The sequence below is a fragment of the Phalaenopsis equestris genome, unplaced genomic scaffold (genome assembly GCF_001263595.1).
Source record: "Phalaenopsis equestris unplaced genomic scaffold, ASM126359v1 Scaffold000002, whole genome shotgun sequence".
Lineage (NCBI taxonomy): Eukaryota > Viridiplantae > Streptophyta > Magnoliopsida > Asparagales > Orchidaceae > Phalaenopsis > Phalaenopsis equestris.
The window spans coordinates 50,387,027-50,411,114 of record NW_018164444.1 but is presented as its reverse complement, the minus strand read 5'-3'; the positions used below and the strand labels follow the sequence as shown (position 1 = coordinate 50,411,114).

General features: G+C 36.6%; 2 protein-coding genes across 8 annotated transcripts in view; both read right to left on the bottom strand.

The window, feature by feature from the left end:
* Positions 1–9,932, bottom strand: part of LOC110023258 (protein RRNAD1) — a 29,366-nt gene extending 19,434 nt beyond the window's left edge. For 3 of the 5 annotated variants that reach the window (XM_020722585.1, XM_020722575.1, XM_020722600.1), the window contains exons 1-8: positions 9,772–9,932; positions 9,584–9,679; positions 9,299–9,382; positions 2,292–2,366; positions 2,038–2,118; positions 1,612–1,756; positions 1,261–1,516; positions 952–1,126 (exon numbers count right to left, since the gene is read on the bottom strand). In XM_020722585.1, coding sequence (XP_020578244.1) covers positions 952–1,126; positions 1,261–1,516; positions 1,612–1,756; positions 2,038–2,118; positions 2,292–2,366; positions 9,299–9,382; positions 9,584–9,679; positions 9,772–9,900 — 1,041 coding nt within the window. In that variant the 5' untranslated portion in view covers positions 9,901–9,932. The remainder of the gene's footprint in view (positions 1–951; positions 1,127–1,260; positions 1,517–1,611; positions 1,757–2,037; positions 2,119–2,291; positions 2,367–9,298; positions 9,383–9,583; positions 9,680–9,771) is intronic. The other 2 variants (XM_020722593.1, XM_020722608.1) reach the window with 2 other exon arrangements.
* An 8,992-nt stretch (positions 9,933–18,924) lies between these two features.
* Positions 18,925–24,088, bottom strand: part of LOC110029952 (transcription factor PIF4-like) — a 17,709-nt gene continuing 12,545 nt past the window's right edge. For 2 of the 3 annotated variants that reach the window (XM_020732457.1, XM_020732466.1), the window contains exon 9: positions 18,925–19,245. In XM_020732457.1, the coding sequence (XP_020588116.1) occupies positions 19,193–19,245 (53 nt within the window). In that variant the 3' untranslated portion in view covers positions 18,925–19,192. The remainder of the gene's footprint in view (positions 19,246–24,088) is intronic. The other variant, XR_002294598.1, reaches the window with a different exon arrangement.

Here is a 24,088-nt window from a genome sequence, read left to right as displayed (position 1 = left end):
TTTGGAGGGAAAATATGAATTAGAATTTGAATTTTTGAGTTTAAAAAGACTATTCCCGCCCAAAAACCGTCAAAAACCGCCACTCGAACACAAGAAATCGTCATCTCACCGGTCTTGCCGTCAGCGGCCTCGAGGGCATCATCGGCGCTCCTCTGTATTTATTTTGTTTGGAATCTCGAGAAAAACCCACCGTCGGCGGCATCGAGGGCGCCGTCGGCGGCATCGAGGGCGCCGTCGGCGGCCTAGTTCAAATTTTCACATTTCGCTCCAAATTTGCTCCTTTTTGCATCTTTTTGTTCCAATGACTCTAATTCCTTATTTCTGCATCAAAACATCAAAAATACATTTCTTTAAAGTGCAATATCATCAAAAACAGTATAAAATAGGTATGAAAATCTCAACATATTTTCCTTTGGTCATGATGCTCATGAGAGAAAATCAATAATGGATATTTCTCTTATCCTGGCAACACTCTCTACCATTTGATTCCAGAAGCTATGTGATAAGTTGACAATCCAACCTCGAATTACCAACTTGAGAAAAGGTAATAACAGCACCGACAATATCTACAGGAATTAGCAAATGGTACAATCACTACCAATACAAAAACGATATAAACAGTTCACCTTAAAGAGCCTATAAATTATCTTAGCTACTCAAACAAAACAAAATCTCTTTCTCTTAACTGCCTCATAGTCATCTCTTATCTCTCATACAATACAAAATGCAACATTATTCGCTCTCCATAGTGTATTCTTCTCCACATCTATATACCCCAATAGTGACAATGTGAATTAATGGAAAGTCTAGTTACTTATTCATGGTATTCTACTTCTCTGCTTCTACTCAGTATGATAGAGGCCTTCCCAGTTAAGCTATTGAATCTTACATTTAGATGAAACTAATTAGAAATGATGCATCTAGGCGTATAACAGAATGTAAAATACCTACCTGACAAGCAAGATCGCGTGCATTTTTTCCAAGGGTTAACCCAGACAATTTGGCACCATTGCTCAATGGAAAACCAGATAGCAAGCTAGCCTTCTCAGAATTTTCTTCAGACAGTAGGTTGTAACAACAACCAACACAAATAAGAGCTTTCACTTGCTCACAATCAACAAATGCTCTGTTAATGTATTTTCATTCAAAAATGAGTCTATAATCAAAGAACTAAAAACTAGAAGAAAATGACAAGTAATAAAACTGTGAAATGAAACAGAACAGTTTAACTAGGAGAAAAAAAAAATCAACAAAATAAACCTTAGCATGTTTACCGACAAATCTCCGCAAGCATGAAGCCCAGCAAGAACTAGAAATCCTGTATTCCCATTTTTAGAAAGTATAGCAGCTTTACATACATCAGATTCTGAACTTCTGAGGGAGCTGGTTTGTACGCTACACCTTATGTCATTGGCTTGTTTCTGACATTCTGACGTCCCAATGCTTAAAGCTGCAAGAAATTCACCAGAAAGTACTTGGCAAGTGACAGTCTGAGGAATCTTTACAAGTCCATCTCCTGCATAGAGAAGCAAATGAAGTCATAGAAATAAAAAAAAAACATAAAAATGTAAAAAGAAATAAAAATCTACAATTTTTTAACAAATTACTTGCCATGCTGAAGTTCATGCAGTTTGGCTGCATAATGCTTCCTAATTCTATTTGCTCGGGCACTCGTGACAGATGAATGGTGTAAAGAAGAATCAATTGCTACCACAGAAAGCTGATACTCAAATGATAAAACTTGAGCAAGGTAACCCTGAAAGCACAATTACCAAATACAGTAACTCAAAACAAAATACTGAAATTTTAAAAAAGATGAGTAGCTCCAAGCTAGTATGTGAGAATAACTAGCGCTAAACTTATTTTTGGCTTCCAAACAAACTCTACTTGTTTAAAATGGAAAGTCTGATAGTGGAAGCCTAATGAAATCAAGAATGAAATGCATTCCCATTGAATGAAAAAGTGTGGCAAAGAAATATCAAATGATTTTCACTCCATAAATATTTTAAATGTGAATTTTAAAAAAAAATTTGAAACCTGCCCTGAACCAACATCAATGACCTTCTGAGAATTAACACAATGAGCAACAGTGTTGACAGCAGCAGCTAGTATTTCTACCTGTTTGCACAACAAAATACAGTCTTTACAGAAAATTATCTGACTTGCAACATATAAGAAAGTGAATCGTAAATCCACTTGCAACCAAGCATAAAAGCTATTTAAAACATGTGAAAGGGAAACTAAAGGCGAAAGATAAACAACAGAGGTAGATGATGCCTCATTTTACATACTTCATGTCTTTTCTTTGAATTCATTCCTTGAGAGAGAACGCTGCCAATTGAAGCTGCGCGGAAATTTTCCAACATCTGCGAAAGAGAAGGTACAAATAGTGAAAATCAAAATTACAAATATAATATCCAACAGATTTATTTAGAAATCTCCAACAAAGGAAGGAAAATAAATAAGCATTTGAAGTTAAAATTCAAACATATTAAAATAGAAACCATCATGGATAATCAAAGATACAGAAACAATTGCAAATTAATTAATTTATTATTTATTTATTTATTTATTAGTTTTGAAGTATAAGCATTTGCAAAATTCGTGTAAGCTTACATTATTAAATAAAAGCATATGCTTAACACATGCATATACTACAAAAGGGAAATAAGATTAGCAGCAAGTAAATTTTCAACAATGAAAAAGCCAACAATAGTTGTTGCACATTAATTAGCAACAACATTACCAACCAACCAAAAATCTAGAAATGAATTTGAATATAAAGGAAAAAGAAATACATCATCTAAACTGTTGTAAAAAAATGAAGGCAATAAAGCGAAAAACAGATCTAGAAAAATTACACCAGAAAAAGCGACACAAGATTTACGTGGTTCGGCAAATTGCCTACGTCCACGGAGCTGCAGAGAATTTTATTAGATTTGAGGATTACACCGTCGACCACGTCGACTTTACAAGAAAGAATTCTCCCTCTCTCCTCATCTTCTCTCTCTCGCTAAATCGAGAGTCACACCAAGAAGAAGCCAACAGCCGAAGAAAAAGAAAAGAATAAGAACTTCAAGTTTTTCTCCTCTCTCTCTCTCTCTCTCTCTCTCTCTCTCTATCTCTCTCTCTCTCTCTCTCTCCCTCTCCCTCTCTCTCTCGTAACCGAGGGCTACAAGAAGAAATGAAAAGGAATCAAGGAGGGTCAGAAACCTTTGCTTTTTCTTTTCCCTGTACCTTCAGCCGAATAGATGGTTATGGAGATATATATTGGCAGGCTTTTGCTTGGTCTTTATATAAGAAGCAAGCGGGTCTAAATAAGATCCTTAAGCTTATTTCCGCGTGAGAGATGGCGGGACCGTGTGAGCAGGGAGGCGGGAAAGCTGAGCGGGATTTTGATTTCGAAGAATTCAGGCAGGATTCCAAAACAGACAAAGCAGATAAGGAAGCAAAGAAAACCGTGATTAGCAAATTAAGTAATTTGCCTAAGCTACAGTGGACCAGGCTCCACACCTTCGTTAACAATTCTCTCACTTGGAGACTGAGACACTGATTGCATCATCCACTGGCTGCACCGCTTTTTTTCCTCAAATGTGATATCCTCCACCTCTACAACTCAAAACACCTATCTTCAAGCTAGAAGATCAACTGAAGTCGAGCAGAACTTCAGTTTCTCAAGTGTAACGCCTTTGTTCAGCATATCAGCAGGATTTTGGCTTCCACAAATTTTCTCAAATAGTAACTGACTGTCATCTAACAATGATCGAATAAAGTGATATATGATCTGAATGTGTTTGGTCCTGGTTTGGTCCTGGATTGAAATGTTGAAATGTTGGATTTCTAGCTAGGAATATGACGCTTTGGCTATCACTGTAGAGAGTGCATTTCTGAACCTCCTTACCCAATTCCGTCAAGAAACTCTGCAGCCATATCATCTCCTTAGCAGCCTCTGACACTGCAACATACTCAGCCTCTGTAGCTGAGCCTCTGTAGTGGACAAAGAAACTGTCTTCCGTAGATTAGAGTCCCATGCCACTGCAGTACCGCCAAGAGTATAAACATAACCTGTAGTACTCTTCCTACTGTCAATGTCTCCAGCTAAATCTGCATCAACATAACCCTGTACCTCTAGGCTCTTTCATGAGAAACACAAACAGGTTTCTGAAGAGCCTTTTAGGTATCTTAAAATCCACTTCACAGCTTCTCAATGTTCATTCCCTGGATTACTCATGTATCTGCTCACAACTCTCACTGCATGGGATATCCGGTCTGGTACAGATCATAGCATACATGAGTGAACCAATAGTTGAAGCGTAAGAAACCTTACTCATGTAGTTTTGTTCCTCCTCTGACTTGGGTGATTGATTTTTGTTGAGTCTGAAGTGACTGCCTAAGGGTGTGCCAACTGGCTTGGCCTTGTTCATATTGAACCTGCTAAGCACCTTTTTCACGTATTTAGTCTGTGAAAGTCTCAAGGTGCCTTTGACTCGATCTCTAACAATCCTCATGCCAAGGATTTGTGTTGTCGCTCCCAAATCCTTCATTGCAAAGTGCTTTGACATCTGATTCTTCAGATTATTGATCTCATAAATGTTGGCCCCTGCAATAAGCATATCATCCACATACAACAACAGGATGATATAGGAATGGTCAAAGTACCTGACATAGCAACAGTGATCTGTCTGACATCTGCCGTATCCAACATTTTGCATGAAATTATCACTTTGTGTACCATTGTCTAGGAGTTTGCTTCAGACCATACAAGGTCTTCTTCAGTCTACAAACTAAATCTTTTTTTCCTTATACCACAAACCCTTTAGGCTGGTGCATATAAATGTCTTTTTCAAGGTCTCCATGAAGAAAAGCTGTTTTCACATCTAATTGCTCCAGGAATAGATCTTCGGTAACAACCATAGCCAGGACCATCCTGATGGTTGTGAGTTTTACCACAGGAGAAAAGATCTCAGAGTAATCAATGTCATGCTTCTGTTGAAAGCCTTCTGCAACAAGTTTGGACTTGTACCTTTTACTACCATCAGGCTCAGTCTTTACCCAATACACCCACTTGTTGTGCAATGTCTTCTTCCCCGGGGGAAGTTCTGTTAGATCTCATGTCTGATTTCTCAGCAGGGAATCCATCTCCTCCTTCATTGTCAGCTCCCACTTGCTGGAATTTTCATCTGCTAAGGTTTCTTCATAACTTTGTGGTTCTCCACTATCTGTTAGCAATATGTAATTTAAAGTTGGTGAGTAACGCTGCAGCAAATGTCTGCTCCTAACTGACCTCCGAACGGCGACTGGAGTAGTGAATGACTCTGGACCTGCCTGCGGAATAATAGGAATTGGTGCCCGGGACTCATTCTCCTCCTCATTCCCATCTTCGTCCTGCTCTGTGTCCTCTGGTAGATCATCGAACTCCACAAACTCTGACTCCTGAGAAGCTACTCCAGAATTTGTATTGGTCTTGTCCTTGTACATCATCTTCTCATTAAAAATCACATTTCTGCTTCTGATAATCTTCCGATCCTGATCATCCCAGAAACGATAACCAAATGTTACGTCCCATAGCCAATGAAATAAAATTTCTTTGACTTAGCCTCAAACCTGCTATATGCATCAGGATTGATTAGAACATAAGAAAGATAACCAAAAGTCTTAAAATGAGAAGATTTGACCTCCTCTTTGCCGCTTTAGACCTCAGGTAATTTACAGTTTAATGGGACAGATGACCATCTGTTGATAAGGTAAACTGCAGTGTTGACCGCATCTGCCCAGAAGGTTGGTGATAGTCCTGCGTGCAATAGTCCTTGATAGTCCTGCGTGCAATCTCATGCTCCTAACACGCTCATTGATGGTCATGTTCAGGCGTTCTGCAACTCCATTTTGCTGTGGTATCCCCGGAATTATCTTCTTCATTCTGATACCTTTAGCTGCACAGTACTCCTTGAACCCACCATCAATGTACTCATCACCATTGTCAGATCTCAAACATTTCAGTTTTAGGTCTATCTCCGTTTCAACCATGGCCTTCCAAGTTTTGAACACAGAAAATACATCAGATTTATGCTTCAGAAAGTAAACTCATACCTTTCTACTATGGTCATCTATGAAAGTGACGTAATAGCGAGAGCCTCCAAGAGATGTCACTGGGGAAGGCCCCCACACGTCAGTGTGTACCAGTTCTAGTTTTCCTGCCTTTGGCACCCTGCCACCTTTCAAGAAACTGACCTTCTTCTGTTTCCCCATGATGCAACTTTCACAAATGCCGAAATCAACGAACTTCAGTTTTGGTAGCTTGTCTTTGGACTGAAGCTCTTTCATATCGCTCTGAATCATGTGTCTAAGTCTGCAATATCACATGTCTGTTGTGCTCTCTGCAACTGTGGTATCAAAATTGTTAATTAGACCAGTTGTCATATATAGTGTACCAGTATTCTTACCCCGAGCCAGTATCAGTACTCCTTTAGTAACCTTCCAGGTGTTATCAGAGAACGCTATTGAATGTCCACACTCATCAAGTTGTCCAACAGAAATAAGGTTCAAGATTCTTTTTCAGTTCAAGAATGTGTCTAACATTTTGCATGATTCATTTGTTTCTATTAGGGAGTGCAATTCAGCATATCTCATCCCCACTACGTTTAAAGCTGCTCCATCAGTCAAGTACACTTTCCCAAAGTCACCTGAAACATAGTTTCTCATTAACTCCCGGTGGGAAGATGTGTGAAAAGAAGCCCCCGAATCCAGTATCCAATCGTCAACAGAGTTATGAACTGCAAGTAATAATGTATCATGTACTTCTTCAGTTACAGTGTTAGCACTGACGTTATCCGTCTTCTTAGGATTTTTATAGTTCCTTTTTATGTAGTCAGTTTTGCCACAAGTCCAACGAGTTGCTTGCTGACCAGGCTTTGACTTTCTCTTGCTTCTATGTTTTGATTTCGATCTTCCTCTGTTTGAGTTCTTGTCCAGTGATCTCCCTCTGGAATCAACATTCAGTGATGAACTTAAACCTGAGGTCTCGCCAGAATCTTTCTTGCGTACCTCTTCAGCAAGAATTAAGTCACGAATATCATCATATTTCAGTTTGGTTTTACCTGCAGAGTTGCTAACTGCTATACTCATGGCTTCCCAGCTATTTGGTAATGAAACCAACAATATCAACGCACGTATCTCATCGTCAAAATCAATTTCAACGGATGATAATTGATTTGTGATAGTGTTGAAATCATTCAAATGTTGAACAACCGACACACCTTCCGCCATCTTCAGGTTGGATAACTTTTTCATCAAGTGCACCTTGTTATTCGCCGATGACTTTTCATATATACCTGATAAGGCTGTCATAAGATCTGTCGTCGTCCTCTCCTTTATGACACTGTGAGCAACGGACCTCGATAGGGTTAATTGAATAACCCCCAAAACCTGTATATCCAACAGATTCCAATCAATCTATTCCATCTTCTCCGGTTACTTTCCCAGTAGTGGAAAATGAAGTTTCTTCCCATAGAGTTAATCCTCTATCTGCATCCTTCAGTATCTAAAATCCGTGTCGTCGAACTTCTCCATCCCTGAAACCTTCACTTTGTCTCCGGCCATCATTCTTCCTCAGATCCGAACCGGGGCTCCGATACCAGTTGTTGTAAAAAAACGACGGCAATAAAGCAAAAAATAGATCTAGAAAAATTACATCAGAAAAGGCGACACAAGATTTACGTGGTTCGGCAAATTGCCTACGTCTACGGAGCTGCAGAGAATTTTATTAGATTTGAGGATTACACCGTCGACCACGTCGACTTTACAAGAAAGAATTCTCTCTCTCTCTCTCTCCTCACCTTCTCTCTCTCTCTCTAAATCGAGAGTCACACCAAGAAGAAGCCAACAGCCGAAGAAGAAGAAGAAAGGAATAAGAACTTCAAGCTTTTCTCCTCCTCTCTCTTCCTCTCTCTCTCTCTCTCTCCTAACCGAGGGCTACAAGAAAAAAAGGAAAAGGAATCAAGGAGGGGCAGCAACCTTTGCTTTTTCTTTTCCCTATACCTTCAGCCGAATAGATGGTTATGGAGATATATATTGGCAGGCTTTTGCTTGGCCTTTATATAAGAAGCAAGCGGGTCTAAATAAGGAGATCCTTAAGCTTATTTTCGTGTGAGAGATGGCGGGACCGCGTGAGCAGGGAGGCAGGAAAGCTGAGCGGGATTTTGATTTCGAAGAATTCAGGCAGAATTCCAAGACAGGCAAAGCAGATAAGGAAGCAAAGAAAACCGTGATTAGCAAATTAAGTAATTTGCCTAAGCTACAGTGGACCGGGCTCCACACCTTCGTTAACACTAAACAAAATTGTACGGAAAACTAATGTGAGTTGACTGTTTAAGGCATGCAATTATTCAGTATTTTCTGGGTTGAGATATTTTAACCCTAAAAAGCCTCAAATTACTATGTACAGCATGCAATTACTCTACTTTTTAAAAAAAAAAAATTTAACCTTAACGAACCTCACAATTACTTTAAGGGAAAGCACTAGAAAGAATGACATCCTTATATAACCTTGAAAGGAATCCATCAAGAGTTGAAGCTAGTCAGGACAAAAACAAAGGTGGTCTTCACATTGGCCATTAAAATTATAATTTTTGTGATTGTCACAACAGCCATAGAACTAAAACAAAAGCACTGCAAAAACGAAGCTCGTTGTATGAAAAATTCAAAAGTCACAACAATTATGAGAATAGAATTCACACTAAAATTTCCATCATTATAAAAGGAAAAAAAAAACAAAGAAGCATACACGAGGAGCATTTGCAAGCACTTTGGATTGGAGATCATTTTGAAATCACATTATCCTAGAAGATAGTGGATTAAATGGCTACAAGACAAAAAAATATCCTTGTGCATACAACAGATCAAAATAGTGACATTTAGTTCGATGCATTATATTAACATGATCACATGAATCCATGATGTAATTATGGATTTAAATGTTAGAATTGATGCTAACACTATGAAAACACATGAAAAACCTGAGAAAAAACATAATTTAAACCTGAGATAATGAGAAATTTATCTGTAATAATGATTAGTCATTTAGATGCAATCCATTTACAAGTGACTTTCTCAAAGTCTCTAGGATAACAAGAAACTTCATACAAGCCTTTTTATGCAAATCATCAACAAGTAAATAGCAATAAGCTATTAAAAAAAAGAGAAGGCTATTATGGCATTTATTAAGTAATAAGAGTCAGTCCAATAACAAATGTAAACAGAGAGATTCATCTTTAGAATGAGACGAGCGTCACAATGAACTTACTGCATTTGACAAATTCTGCTCTCTAGGGAGTACAAGAGACCTCAATGTGACAATGAATACCCTGAGTGAAGGAGGCCAGTGCTCCTGCAAAAATAACAAATATACGACCGTTAAGCATCAATAAATTTCTATTTACAGCAGAAAGCTCGTTTCAATGAGCTTTTTCTCCAATGTATCAATCTCCTCCTTTCAAAAAGAAAAAAAGGAGATCAAATTTTGAATTTTTTACAAGAATTTCAAGAATTTCACCAATGCACTGGACAAGGAAAAAGAAAAAGAAAAAACCTGAACGAACGCGGATGGTATACCCAATAGATTCTCCACAGGCTCCTTCCTAAGGCATTCCATCCATTGGTTGTCTATCGTCTCCCAAAGCCTATCCTGCAGGAAGCCAAAAACAACTAAGCAACTGAAACTAATTAAGGGAATGGTATGGATTAGGGTTTGGGAACGAAGTGTGGGATGAAAACGACCTTAAAAAAATTGACGACGTGGGCGTCGATGAGGGATCTGAAGCGTAACAAGAAGTCGGCGATGGCATTCATCCAGTTTAGAGTTTCCGCTGCGGTATCGCAGGAATACCGACGGGGAGTGTCGGCCATGGGAAGCCTCTTACTTCAACTATTTTATGTTAGCTACGTTACACAGGAAGAATTATAATGTGACATGCTATCTAATCCTAATTATTTACAAATCTAACAGCTAAACTTATACTTTTACATTTGTACCACTCAAATCCTAAACGACTCTATTTTAATTTTTAAAAAATTAAATACATGTTTTTATGCATATATTTTCATTTAAGTATTAATAAATTAAGATTAAAAATACAACATGTTCAAATCTTTTTAGACTAATAATTAATGATAAAATTTATTTATATATGTGATATTATGTATCACAACGTAGAAATGGCACTTAGAAAAATCAAGTGTGCTTATCTATTGTGGATAATCAACCAAAATATAACATGTTAAGCTAAGTTATTTGTTACATAATTAAGAGCCTTTTAAGACTAAAAATAATGTTTAGATGGCAATTGGCTATTAGTTGTTGGCTTGTTGTACACAAATCACATCTTGAAATAGGTTTTATTAAAATAGGCTACGTGATTTAGCAGATGTAGATTTGATGGGAAACATACATTATGGACAATCATATAAATTAATACCCAAATTAGATTTTATGGTTATATTTGCCTTGATGCAACTCATCTAAACTCTACTTTTCTGACCTACCATCTTCAACTACATCTTAAGTTTGTTCCAAGCAACTGATACTCATTTTATACAATAGATGACTGAAGGTCGTCGTAAAGTGAGATGTATCATGTTCATCATATTTATTTAATCTTATGTAAGATTTTCATATATATTTTTTTATAACCTCAAGGTAACACAGATATCAAAAGCACGGGCTTAGTGATTCACGTATAAGACCAGAGGGTAACTCCTCAAAACTAAAAGATGAAGAATGCGAAAATTTTATCCCTCTCCTTTCTCTCCTCGTGGATTGTTTTCCAAATGAGGGAAAAATAAGTATTGATACCTCACTAACAAATTTTCATCTTCGGGCACGAATATCAATGCATAACATGAATCTCGAGACAATATCTTGAGAAAAAAACATTCAAACATCAATTAAGGGTCATCCAGAGCTCCGATTTCATCAAACTTATAGTCAAATTGACTGGCTCAATGAGACGGACCTGATGATATCAAAGTTAGTCCAATTCGAGTTAAATCAAACCGGAATTAAGACATTAAACCACTCTTAGAAGATTTTCAAACATATTTAGAAGGTAAAATAGATGTCGAATGTGGCAAGTTTATAGTTGAATTGAGCGTCTCAACAAGATGAATCCAGCGAGTCTAATATTGTGCAATTTCGACATCGTTAAGGCATTCAAATGTCCATTAAACGTTGTTTGATCGGAGGAAACTCTCTGGACCGTCTGATCAAAATGATTCATATTCATGCATTAATAACACCCAGAACATTATAAATAGAGTGCCACCCCCACATGAGGGGGGACTGGAAGCTTCAAAGAGAACTAGAAGCTCTGAGAAGGAGCTGAAGTCTAGCACCATGTCGACCGTCGTCGACCACCATCGGGCCGTTGTCGACACTCGTCGATCGCCGTCATCCACTATCGATCGTCACTGTCGATCGTCATCAATCATCGTCGATCACCACCATTCATACACCGTCAGTCATCGTCGTGGGACATGAGCTCATCACTACGGTCCATGTGCCAACAACAACCTACGTGGTCATCAGCTCATGGAGCTCCCGACTCTGATCTGCTGTCACCAAGAACTGCAGCCAGATTATAGGAGAAGAATAGACTTATGTACTCATTATTCAGAGTGGATTATTTCAACAGGGCTAGCCCCCGTGGTGTTTCTCCCTTACAAGGGTTTTCCATGTAAAAATTCGAGGTGTCTCCTCCTGCTTACTTCTTTTCTGTTATCTGTGTGTGTTAAATTCTCGTACAGCTCTAAAACGATAATTCATTATTCTACCGCCGTGAATTTTCTGGCATGCATCAAGCATGTTTGCATGCATGCTTTTATTAGGCCATTGCAGTGAAATTTTAGAAAAATCTTTTCTTTTTTTCTTTTCAAGAATATACCTCAAGAAAAATGTTCTGAATCTTTATTTAAAAGAGCTTACTTAACGTCTTTCATATGAGTTTTTCTTTACATTTCGACTTTAGCTACATCTTGATCAACATTCAATGAAAGGGTTCTTAGATATAATATATTGTTCTCTAACAATTTCTAATCAAGATATTTAGCATCCTGGCCTCATACATACATACATATATACATACATACATATATATATATATTATAAACTATGATAGTGAAAATCTCTTCGAGATGTTAATCCACCATGACGCTTCTATTTTCCTTTTAAACAAGAATAATGTTACTATTCCAACTAAGGAGTTCGACATAGTTTAGGTCGGGATCACAATAGAAGTTTATAATATCAACTAACTCTTAACAGAGAGGAAGCCCCAACCACAACCTTAACTAATCATGGTAGAACAGGAGCACACTATCGTAGAGGATCAGCTTCTCTTTCTTGCTTGCCAAATGCAAATGAATGAGAAGATCGAAGACATCATGTTGGACGGATGCAATGTCCTCGACAGTCATATTTTCCTTGGACTTCAGCCTCTACGAACAACATGTACCCGGAGCAAAGAATGGAAGACATTGTGAGAGTAAAAGACAAAGAAGTCTATAAATGATGGATATAATGACAAATTTGTAGTGAAAATCCCTGCTAAAGATTGTAATTAAACTACGGGTAAAATTTTTTTACTAAAAAGGACCAATTTCAAAAACTATATTTAAGAAACCACCAAAGCATCAAATTCAAATCTTTTTTATTTAATTGAGAGATAATGTATACTATAAACTGCTTCATCCAAGCATGTCACACAAACACACAAGTACAATGCACAATGCTAAAGAAGAAAACAATTTCCATACATATATCCAAAATGATTTATGACATAACTCGACCAAACAAATTAAGTCGCTTTAGTAAAATCTTCCACCATACTTGAATTGAGCTAAACGACTAGACTCAACCTAGTCCTAAATTATTATACATTTATCTTTGAAATTAGCCAACTCATTATGCAGGTCGTTAAAGACACCCTCAACTCAGCGACTTCATGTTTTAACTCCGCTAGCTACTGCATAAGCTTGAACGAACCAATAACTAGGGCTATTTTGAGGGACCCTCTTGAAAAGTCCCCTCTATCTTATTGAAATGGAGCAAATGATATGACTACGTGGTCCTCATGGCTCTTTCCAGTAGTTTCCACCTTGTCCTTATTCACAGTTGTTGAGCAACTTTTTTTTGGTAGACTTGTGCACCAACCACTTCTTCAACTTGTTCATCTTCCCATTTAGAATGATACAACGCCAAATTAAAGTTCAGTTTGTTGGCATTCTCTATTCAAGAATTTGACCTGATGAGTTCACTAAAAGTAAAAAAGTGCAAGCCCAAATAAAAGAGTAAAAGTGATGCGATACTTCTTTCATAATTACGTATTTTTATGCATACATTTTATATTGTCTGACTCACACTCACGCTGAAGTTGTGAAAATGTAAGTATTTGACTCGAGTCACCAACACCTGTAGATACGAGTAAGTCATTTGTTGACTTCTCCATGAAAGCTTGTTCAGAGGTTTCAAATTCTCAAGATGATTACCTCTGGACAAACCCAAGTTGATAGCATTCATTCCTAGACGAACTTTTAGAATGGCTTTTCCTTGGAACATAGGATGAACCTTCATTCACTTAACTATTTTCTTCATCTTCTCGAAGTTGACTTCTTGCTTGCACTTCTTGAATAACCCCCTCAAGAGTTTGATCGTGGGGATGTAGATATGCACCCCAATAACATTCTTCATTTGAATTCCCTACAATAATCAAAGCACCAAGGGCTGAGTGCAAAGATAAGAACAACAACAATCAAACAAGATGAACCCAATGCCATCCTATAACCATATTTATAAGGACCACTGGATATAGACTCCGAAAGAGTATCACATTATAAGTATCATCAAATATAAACAATGATTCAATAAATATATTCTCTTTTTTTTTCATGACAATTTTTTGAGAGGATGATAAAACACATAATTAAATATGAATGACAAAAAACAGCCAATTGGGCCAGTAAGTCCAAGTAGACTTGGTGGGCCTTTGGATCTATTCTATAAAAAAATTCAATCCAACAATTAATTACCAGATACAAGAAGGCTAATGGGCATGATGGTTTGAGTACGAGTCATTGCATAAAAGTGGCTGAACAACAAATATCATCCATACAAGCCAAATTAGAGAATGGTCCATTTGACATCATTGTCTCACCAATGATCGTGCCATCATCCTCAACATATCTTGTAAGGTCGGTGCCTATCGACTTTGTCGTGACTGGACCTCTGGGAGAGTTCTAAGGCAAGATACCTAATAGATGCTAGATGCAGCCCTATAAAGTGTGTAGAGGATAGAAGGTCAAATACGACATCAATAAAAGATAAAATGTCAAAGATAACATAATACATACACCCAAGGTAGTAAATAAAAAAATTTAATTTGCTAAAGATCCTTAGAGATATAAGTATAATCATTACATGTGCATATCATATAGGACAAATACCCACATATTAGGGATATGAGTTAATGTACAAATGACATTTGGCAGGACCATTTCCCTCTTAAATGATACAACACATCTCTAATTCCCTATACTCTCTTCTCAAACTCAGTCTTTCCTCCTTCACTTGCTTTGTCCTTGAGGTGGGAGTCCACAAATAAATAAGGAATCAACACCAAGGGTTTCTTTAATAAATTATTGGATTACATAAACTATGCAAAGCATCTATTTATAAACACATTGGTAAAAAGAATTAATTTTTATATGAAAGGTACTTCAACAAATAACAATAAAAAATACTTCATTTATAATAGAGATTATAATTTGCTTAATATTTCTAAGTAGCAAACTTATAAAATGATTCATAATTTTGAATCTAGATAGCATTCTAGTTTTAAAAAAGAGAAAAAAAAGAAAAAATAGTTTATAAATTATATAAAATTAATTTACATTATCTTAAAAAGTTTTAAAAATAATGAGTATTGATAATATATAGTTATAACTTATAAGACAAGGAGAATTTCATGGCATTAAAATAAAGAGTCAAATTTACAAATATAAAATAAGTATCAATTTAAAACATAAATTAAATAATTATTTTTAAAGATTATAAGTAAATTGATATTTGGCTAAAATTTAAGTTATTTAAATAAATTTAAAATAAAATTTATTATTTTAAATAAATATAATTAATTAAAAATAAATTATAATCTAATTTGATCTTATAAATATATCGAACAGAGCTAAGGTTTAAAATTGAATTGAGAGCTAAGAAAAAAAGAAAGAGAAATAATTAATAATAATTTTATTTTCAAGGGTCTATTTTCAAAAAATGATGGCACTTTCCTGTAATTATTCTAAAATAGTAGTTTTTAAAACTTAAAAATTACTACTTTCATATTTTCTAAGCATAACGAGCATTGATTATTGTATTGGAAGCTCATTTGCATCAACCTTAAAATCTGATCAATGACTGGATTTCGCATTTTAAAACTAAAAGAAAAGAACAGAATTGTCCTCTTCAACTTCGCAGAAAGCCCCAAACAAAACATGAAAATTGTATAAATCTTCTTTAATTTCCACTTTTTCTACATTAAATTGAGCCATGCCTGAATGAGGCAAAGTGAAATTGCTTAAATCCTGATCTATATCCCTCCAATAAATTTGTTATCTGTTTGAATGATTTATACTCTATATAGCCCCAGTTGGCTCCACACTATTGATGATCTTAGGCCTACGATATGACCTCTAAATTAGAATTTATCTCTCCACTTTCTTATAGTTGAGTGAAGTGCCATGTGACTAACAAATTTTATGACCAATCATGTCAAAAGTTTGTCCATTTGTAAACCATCATTTTATTTCCAACCTACTGTGCTTACCCAGATAACCCGCTTATTCGCGGGGTTCGACCTGCGTTCCACGTTTAGTATAAGAAACCAACTACGTTTTCGGATAAACTGCTCAAACGCAGTTTCAAAAGGTGAGCTTGGAGCAGTGCTATAGACTAATCCAAAATACCTTCTCAGCTTCACAATTTAGGCTCCATTTGGGGCAGTTTATCCGCTGCGGCGGCATCTTATCCGCTGCGCCGACATTTTTAAAACACCACTGCAATAGACTTTATCTCTCCAGTCTCTTATAGTTGAGTGAAGCGTCATGTGAGTAACAGATTTTATGAACAATTATGTCAAAAGTTTGCCGATCTTGTAAACCATCATTTTATTTCTAACCTCTCTACTGTAAAAATAAGATATTTCACCAGTAAATAAATTTTGAAGCTCAGAAGGTATTTTGGATTAGTCTATAGCACTACCCCAAGTTCCATAAACCGGTACAGATCACTTCAGTAGCTGCTAGGGTTCTAATCATTGCCTCTGCCAATCGGTGAAAGAGCCAAAACAGCTCAGTTGTCAGCAGAGGCTCAGACAAGCTTGTTTTTGGATGCTTCCAGTTTGAGTGAAAGAAAAGGACTAAAAAAGAAAAAGTTTTTCAAAAACTTCAACGATAGTAACAGATTCAAAAATCAACGCAAAATTTTGAATTACGGTATTTTATCTTCTTCAATAGAAACAAGGCCTTAAAGCTGCTTCATACATCTTAAAAGTCTGCTTTACAGCATCAGTCCTACTAGAACTACAATTGCTGTAGTTTTTCTAAGCAGAACACAAACTACAATCTGTCAAAATTCTGAAAGCTGATCTTAATGTTTTCTTTGGATGGCGACTGAAAGCAAAATGACAGTTTGTCCAACTTCTGCATTGATTAGCAAAAATGGTGAAGGTTGACCATGGCATGATGATCATAGAAAATATCCATTCAAGTGTAAGCCAAATCAATGATGTTGAAATTTCTCATAATTATTGTTGCGGATTTAACCTTCAACAATTATCTTTGATTCGGTCACCAGTATGTATTCTAGTTGTCAAGATCTACATTATGATATATTTGGATCACTGACTAGAGGTTTTGCCGATGGTGGTGGCTGCATGAGCATGGGTGACAGCTATGGTTAGCTTTGGTTGAAGTGAGTTTGGCTAGTTAGCTTAGGGGGAACCTTGTCTAGTGTCATGTAGGGTGTCATTGGGTTCACAGGTCGGGTTTAGGTCTGACCTGAAATTAAATCGACCCAAAAAATGCTTGCTTGAAACTGATCCTCTTCAACCTAATTAGCTCGTACCCGATCCACATGACATGTTTAATATATGCATAATATTAATAGTTATTTTGGTCAAGTTTTGGACAAATTTGAGCCAAGTTTAGGTCGATTTCGGGTTGATGTGTTAGATTCAAGTCAATTTTGGGTTGGTGGATCAACTTAGAACCCCAATCAAAAAATTAAATATGTTGTGAGTTTGGACTAAAACCCAACCCAAAAATTATTCAATTCAACTTGAATCTAAATTTTTTGAGTTGGGTTCAAGTCAAGTTTGTGTGTCAGGTCAATCTTTGAAGTCATCCCCTAGTCTCATTTCAATCACACAATTCATTTTGATAACTTCAAAGTATTTTTGAATAATTGGGATGTGTAAGCTTGCATTATAAATATATTCTAATCCGGGTAATTTAAATAAATTTTTCAAGTTGTGAAAGTCATTTTAGTACTATGAGTATATAGACAAGTTGTGAATGTCATTTTAATACCATGAGTATATAGACAAGTTGTTTTTAGCACATCAAGGCTAATTTCGTAGCCCTTGAATGTGATGTAATATTCCTCTACAAGACTTTTGAAGCATTTTTTCATTAACAATACCGAAAGGACTAAGTCCAAGGGAAGATCAAGTGCACATGCTTGCCATAAGTGCAATGTAAAAGTAAGTTAAAAAAATATAAATCAAATTTTATTATGTTGTCCCAATTTAGAAAAAAAAAATCATAATTTTCTCCCATGATGATTGCATCAATATTTGCTTTGCAGCCATCACTATAAGATATAATAAAGTACTCCAACAAGCCATATGGTGACACCCTCAACTCTCAAGACCTACACCATAACTCAAGCACTCCAATGAGCATAACAACCTATGTTGGTGCCGACATGAAATCCCACCAATTTCTTGGAATTATATCACCTTTTTAACAATTTTATGCAGAAAAATGAAAGTTTTGCAAGATGCAAAGTTTTCTGATTTTTAAATCCAGGGGGTTTTTCAATTATTATGTCCCCATCGAATCATGATTAATCAAAAAGTCTAATGTTTTACTCATCACAAAAAAATAAAAATATGATTGCAAGAGAGAGAGAGAGAGAGCATAGTTAATAAAGATCCCACTTGCTTAAAGTTGGAATCAAATATTGATAGAGAAAAGAAGAATGATTTGTAATTTGTTTCACCATCAATATAGGAAGTTGGATAGATTTGTAATTTTCCTAAGAATAAACTTGCTTGCTTTTTAATGAGAACAATTTAGATTGAACGCCTTCTTTTCAAATGTGGACAAACTGAAATGTGGCCCTTTTCAGTCATTTAATGGCCAGAGTTTGAGAAAATGTGTTGGTGACAATGTCTAATCTTCTCCTTTTTGGGAGGTTATGGGAGGAGAGTGGAGCGCATATTATACCCGATAAATTTAGGCAAAAAGGTTAGCTAGGTTCGTTAACTTTATAGCAACTTTTGATCTTGTCTTCTTCAATTAACGAGAATAACTAACAAAAAGAAGTTATATATATATATATACATCTATTATATATATATATATATATATATATATTAAGGAAGGAGCATTATAGGGCTCCATATATATTAAAATAAAAAAGAGTTACAAAAAGTATGAGGTGAAACCCCGCATTCAAGGGGGTTTCGCCTCCCAAAATACAACTCCACGCAAGGAAAAAATCTCCAAAAAATGACAAGTAAACCCAAAGAGAAAACATAGATACCAACAAAAAATATACCAGAAAACTATGTTTGTTAAGGGATAAAAGAGTGAATGATGCAGGTAGGCTGGAGTGGATCAAAGAGGAGCAGCAACACCTCCAAAGATGGCACAAAACAACCTCAATAAAAACCATAGTCCGACAGCTAAAACAAAATGTCCCATCCCAAACCAAATGCACGAAACCGTAACCAAAAGAGAAAACGACATAAAGGTGGAGCTGTAGCATTAGGATGCAGAGAAGATTACCGACGAATGTGAGGAACTCAGAAAAGATCTCCGACGAGTAACACAACAAGTATTTTGGGAGGGGAGATGCCAAAATTCATACCCAAATGACCTCTCTTGGCCAACCAATCTGCAGGAGAGTTCCCTTCCCTATAAATAAAACCAGATTGATAGAAAACATATGAGTGTCAATGCATTCCAAATACGATTGAAACAAGCCATTAAAGCCCAAATAGATTTCCTCTACTTAGAGATAAAATCAATTAAGACAGCTGAATCTGATTCAATAACTAAGTATTTCCAGCTAAACCGAACAATAACTAATTATGGCAGAATATTAGCCTAATTATTTGCATAATTATTAGGCTAAATACTGTTGCAGCTATTATTAGCTTTTATTTGCCTCCTTTATTTTTTGTTTCCATATTTGTGTATTTTCTAGTTTGCCTATTTCTGAATTTGTCTTTCATTTTGTTTGGTTCTTGTAATATGTATTAATATCCATTTTCCTATCAATGAAAGTATGCAGCTCTATTATCAAAATTTCACATGATATAAATGTCATAGTTCTAACCCTAAAGCCTCTACCATAGCCATCGGTCACCTGCAGGTTCTTCCTTGTAGGATTTATGTCATCGACCCATACAGATTCTCACTGTTTTTTTCCTCCCCACTGCCAGATCTCAACGCCAACATCCCTACCCTCACAGCCAGCCTTCCAATGAGCCACCAACTGTCAGATCTCAAAGCTGCCTCCCTGAGACTGCCACTTGGCTTGCTGGCATCTATTTCCAGCAACTGGAAATCCTTGCCATTGACTAATTTTTCTCCAATTTCTAGAGGACTTTCTAGTCTTCGGTTCTTCCCCTGTCCAGCTTCCAGGATCTGCCTATGTTTCAACAAGCCAACAACACGTTTCACTCAGTTGGAATCATGACAGACTATTCCACCACTGAGCTTTCTCCCGGCGGTGTAAAAATTCCATGGGCTATAGCTCCATGGAGACTGCAATTGAACGTTCATATATGTTTTCCCCTTCTGCCAGGGTCGGTGCCCTATGGACAGTAGTTCAGGATACCTACTCAGATGTAGGGAACTTCAACAAACTTTATGAGGTTTCCAAGAAGATCGGCGGGGCAAAGCAGGGATCAAGAATCATGACCTAGTACTAGAATATTTTGTGTGTTATGGATGGAATGTGATCTTTACTATGATTACATGTGAAAATCTCTGATAATCTTTCCTTCCTTTAGAAAATTGTAGAAAAAGATCGCATGTTCCAATTTTCTGATTGGCCTTAACAAACATCTTGATGAAGTTCGGGGTCATATCCTTGGCCGGGATCCCCTTCCTTCAGCTCATGATGCTTTCACAGAAATTTAACTCAAAGAAAGCTAGAAAAATGTCATGCTCAACATTTCTATTTCAATTCAATCATCTGCATTGGTCGCTAATAATATACAACACTCATCAAACCCTCATCAAGCCAATGGGTCCACTTGTGATTATTGTCACAAATCTAGCCATACTTGAGAAAAGTATTGGAAACTCCATGGGAAATTAGCATACAAAACAAAATTCTATTCAATCAAATATTCCTTTGCCAAGGGCCTCACTGCGACATCTGAATCTACTACGGTACAACCAGCTCCCACTCGGAGCACTCCAGAGCTCCCAACTCTTTAGAGTTAGATGAAACAATTAATCAAGCTGCTTGGATCCAATCAGTTCACTTCCAACGTGTCAACCTCCCACATCCGTCAAGGTATCACTCATATGACACTCATTTCTTTTTTTAGTTAATGGATCATTGATTCAGGTGCAACGAACTACACGACTGGATGCTCTCAAGCTTTTTCAACATATTATCCATGCTTTAGGAAAGATACAATTAAAATTATTGATGGTTATGTTAACAACCGGTCTAATTCTAGAATCTATGTTATATGTCCCCCTACTAAAGTGTAACCTATGATCTGTTAGTAAGTAGACACATGACATGAATTGCATTGCTAATTTTTTTTTTATGTTTGTCAGAATGGTCGTTCGGGAAGAGTACCTGGGCTTTACTTCTTCCAAGAGAAAAGCATGGAGAACGAGGACACTTCTCCAAGTAGTTCAGTTTTTTCTCGATCTACTAAGTGTCTATTATGTTGATGCATTATCGTTTGGGTCATCCTAGATTTCAGTATTTAAAATAATTGTATATATCGATATTTATGATTTTTTTTTTGCTAAATTCAAATATGAGATCTGTCAATTTGCTAAACATCATCATGTTCCTTATTCATCACATCCTTATACACCTTCCGCTCCCTTTTTTTCTTATTCACAGTGACTTGTGGGGATCCACTTGCACTTCCAGTCACACTAATAAACGACGGTCCTTAGTTTAATTCATAACCGCACTCAAATGACGCGTGTCTATATCATAAAATATATATAAATATCAAGTTGTTGTTACCTTAAAAGCTTTCACTCATTCATTTTAACCCATTTCAAAACTTTAATTCAAGTCCTTCGAATCAAAAATGATCGTGAATTTTTAACTCTATTTTAGATGAGTTTTTGGTAAGTAAGAGCATCCTACATCATAGCTTGTGTACAGACACTCCTTAACAAAATAGAGTAGCCGATATAAAAAGCTGGCATCTTATCGACATAGCTTGCTTTATTATGTTTCAATCTAATGTCCTAAAATAGTTTTAGAATGATGAAGTGCTTATTGCCACCTATCTCACTAATAGAATTCCCTAAAAAATTAATAACTTTATAATTCCATTAGTCACCTTGATGTAATGTTTCCCTAACAACCAGTTCTTCGCTATTTTTGAACCCAAAATTTTTGGGTGAACGACATTTATTCGGAACACTACCCCTATTCATATTAAGCTTGATCTCAGATCTATAAAATGTTTTCTTCGAATATTACGCCACTCAAAAAAACTATCGACATCTTGATCTTATCACATATACACTTTATGTAAGTGTCGATGTCTCCTTCATTGAAAGTGTTCTCTACTTCCATATGACTGCCTCAAGGGGGGCTAGATTTTTTAGACACTATTCCTCATCTGACCCCAATGGATATTTCTCAGACCACTATATTCGGGGAGCCCTTTGTACCTATGGATCCGTCACCTACCAAACAACAAAAACCTACTCACATTCTTGGTGTCTATACTCACTCATGTTCCCACATTGGAGCCTACATCCTCTTTACAGGACCTGGAATCCACCCTGAGTGACATCCCTAGAACTGACACCACTTCGAATGAGAATGCAAGTTCTCATGTTGAGGTATGTAATCAGAAAAACTCTCTTTATTCCATGAAAAAATATATCTCTTTCTGCATTGTATCGCCGACCTATAAAGCATTTGTTACTGCCCCAATATATCATCACCTGCTATCTACTATTGAAGCAACATTAGCTGACCCTTCCTAGAAAGATGTAGTAATTGATGAAATGAATGCCCTTCAATGGAATCATATATGAGATGTTGTGAAACTTCGTCCAGGTAAGCACCAAGTTTAACTCTGATGGATCCTTAGAATGCAACAAGACATGATTAGTTGCCAAATGCTACTCATAAACCTACAAAGTTGATTATGAGGAGACCTTTGCTCTGTTTGCTAAATTAAATACCATTTAGGTCTTACTTTCCCTTGTTGTGAATTTAGATTGGTCATTGCTCCAATTGGATGTTAAAAAAGCTTTCCTAAATGAGGATATCACAGAGAAGGTGTACATTTGCCTCCCTACAGGCTTTGACTCTACTGTCTCCCAGAATAAGTGTGCTGACTGCGAAAGTCCTTCTATGAAGTGAAGCAATCCCAAGGGTCTTATTCGACAAGTTCACAAAGGTGATAATGGGTCATGATTTTTCTCAGGCCCAGTCAGGTCATACTATCTTCTTTCAACATTCATTCAGTGGCAAAATTGCTATTTTTATTTTCTATGTAGACGATATTGTACTCACAGGTGATGATCTACCAACATTGAAGTCTCTAAAATGCATTCTTACTACTTCATTTGAATGAAAGACCTGGGTTCACTCCTATACTTCTTAGGCATGGAAGTTCTTTGGTCATCTCGGGCCATTAGTCTATCTCAGCGCAAATATGTGCTTGATTTATTGACAGAGAATAATCTTCTCATTTGCAAACTAGTGCTGGTCCCAATGGATACCAATGAGAAGTTTGTTGATGTTCATAATGTGATTCTGGTGAACAAGACCCATTACCAAACCCTTGTGGGGAAACTCATTCCATACTCGAACTGACATTTGTCGTGCGGTAAATATTGTGAGTCAATTCATGCATGATTCATATGAGCACCATTTCCAAGATGCCCACATTATCCTTCACTACTTAAAAGGCACAGCGGGCTCATGTCTGTGTTTTTCGCGCCACACATTTCATTCTATTACTATTTATATGGACGCAGATTGGGTCTGTCCATGAGATCGACGATCTACCTTAGGATATTGTTCATTAGTATGGAAAAATCTTGTCATGTGAAAAAGTAAAAAAACCGTTAGTTGTGGCTCGGAGTAGTGCTGAAGTCGAGTTTCGCTTCATGACCTTGGGTATCTGTGAAGCTCTATTATTCTGGTTAATGCATAATGCTTCATGAATTACATATGTCGGTCTATGCTCCTCTCCAACTATTCTGTGATAATAAAACTAACATTAGCATTGCCTATAATCTGGTCCAGCATGATCGCACCAAGCATGTAGAGATTAACAGACACTTTAATAAGGAGAAGCTCGATTCAGGAAATATTTGTATTTTGTTTGTCCCATCCAATAGCCAATTAGCAGATATTCTTACAAAGAACTTTCCTTGGCCATTGTTTGACGACTTCAAATCCAAGTTGAACAGATGGACTGTCGGCACTATTTTTGGTGTGGGGTTTGTCCGTAAGAAGCTGTCGGTCATCGGAATTGAAATCCCGTTGCCCGCTTCGGAAGGACGTTTTTTTTTTTTT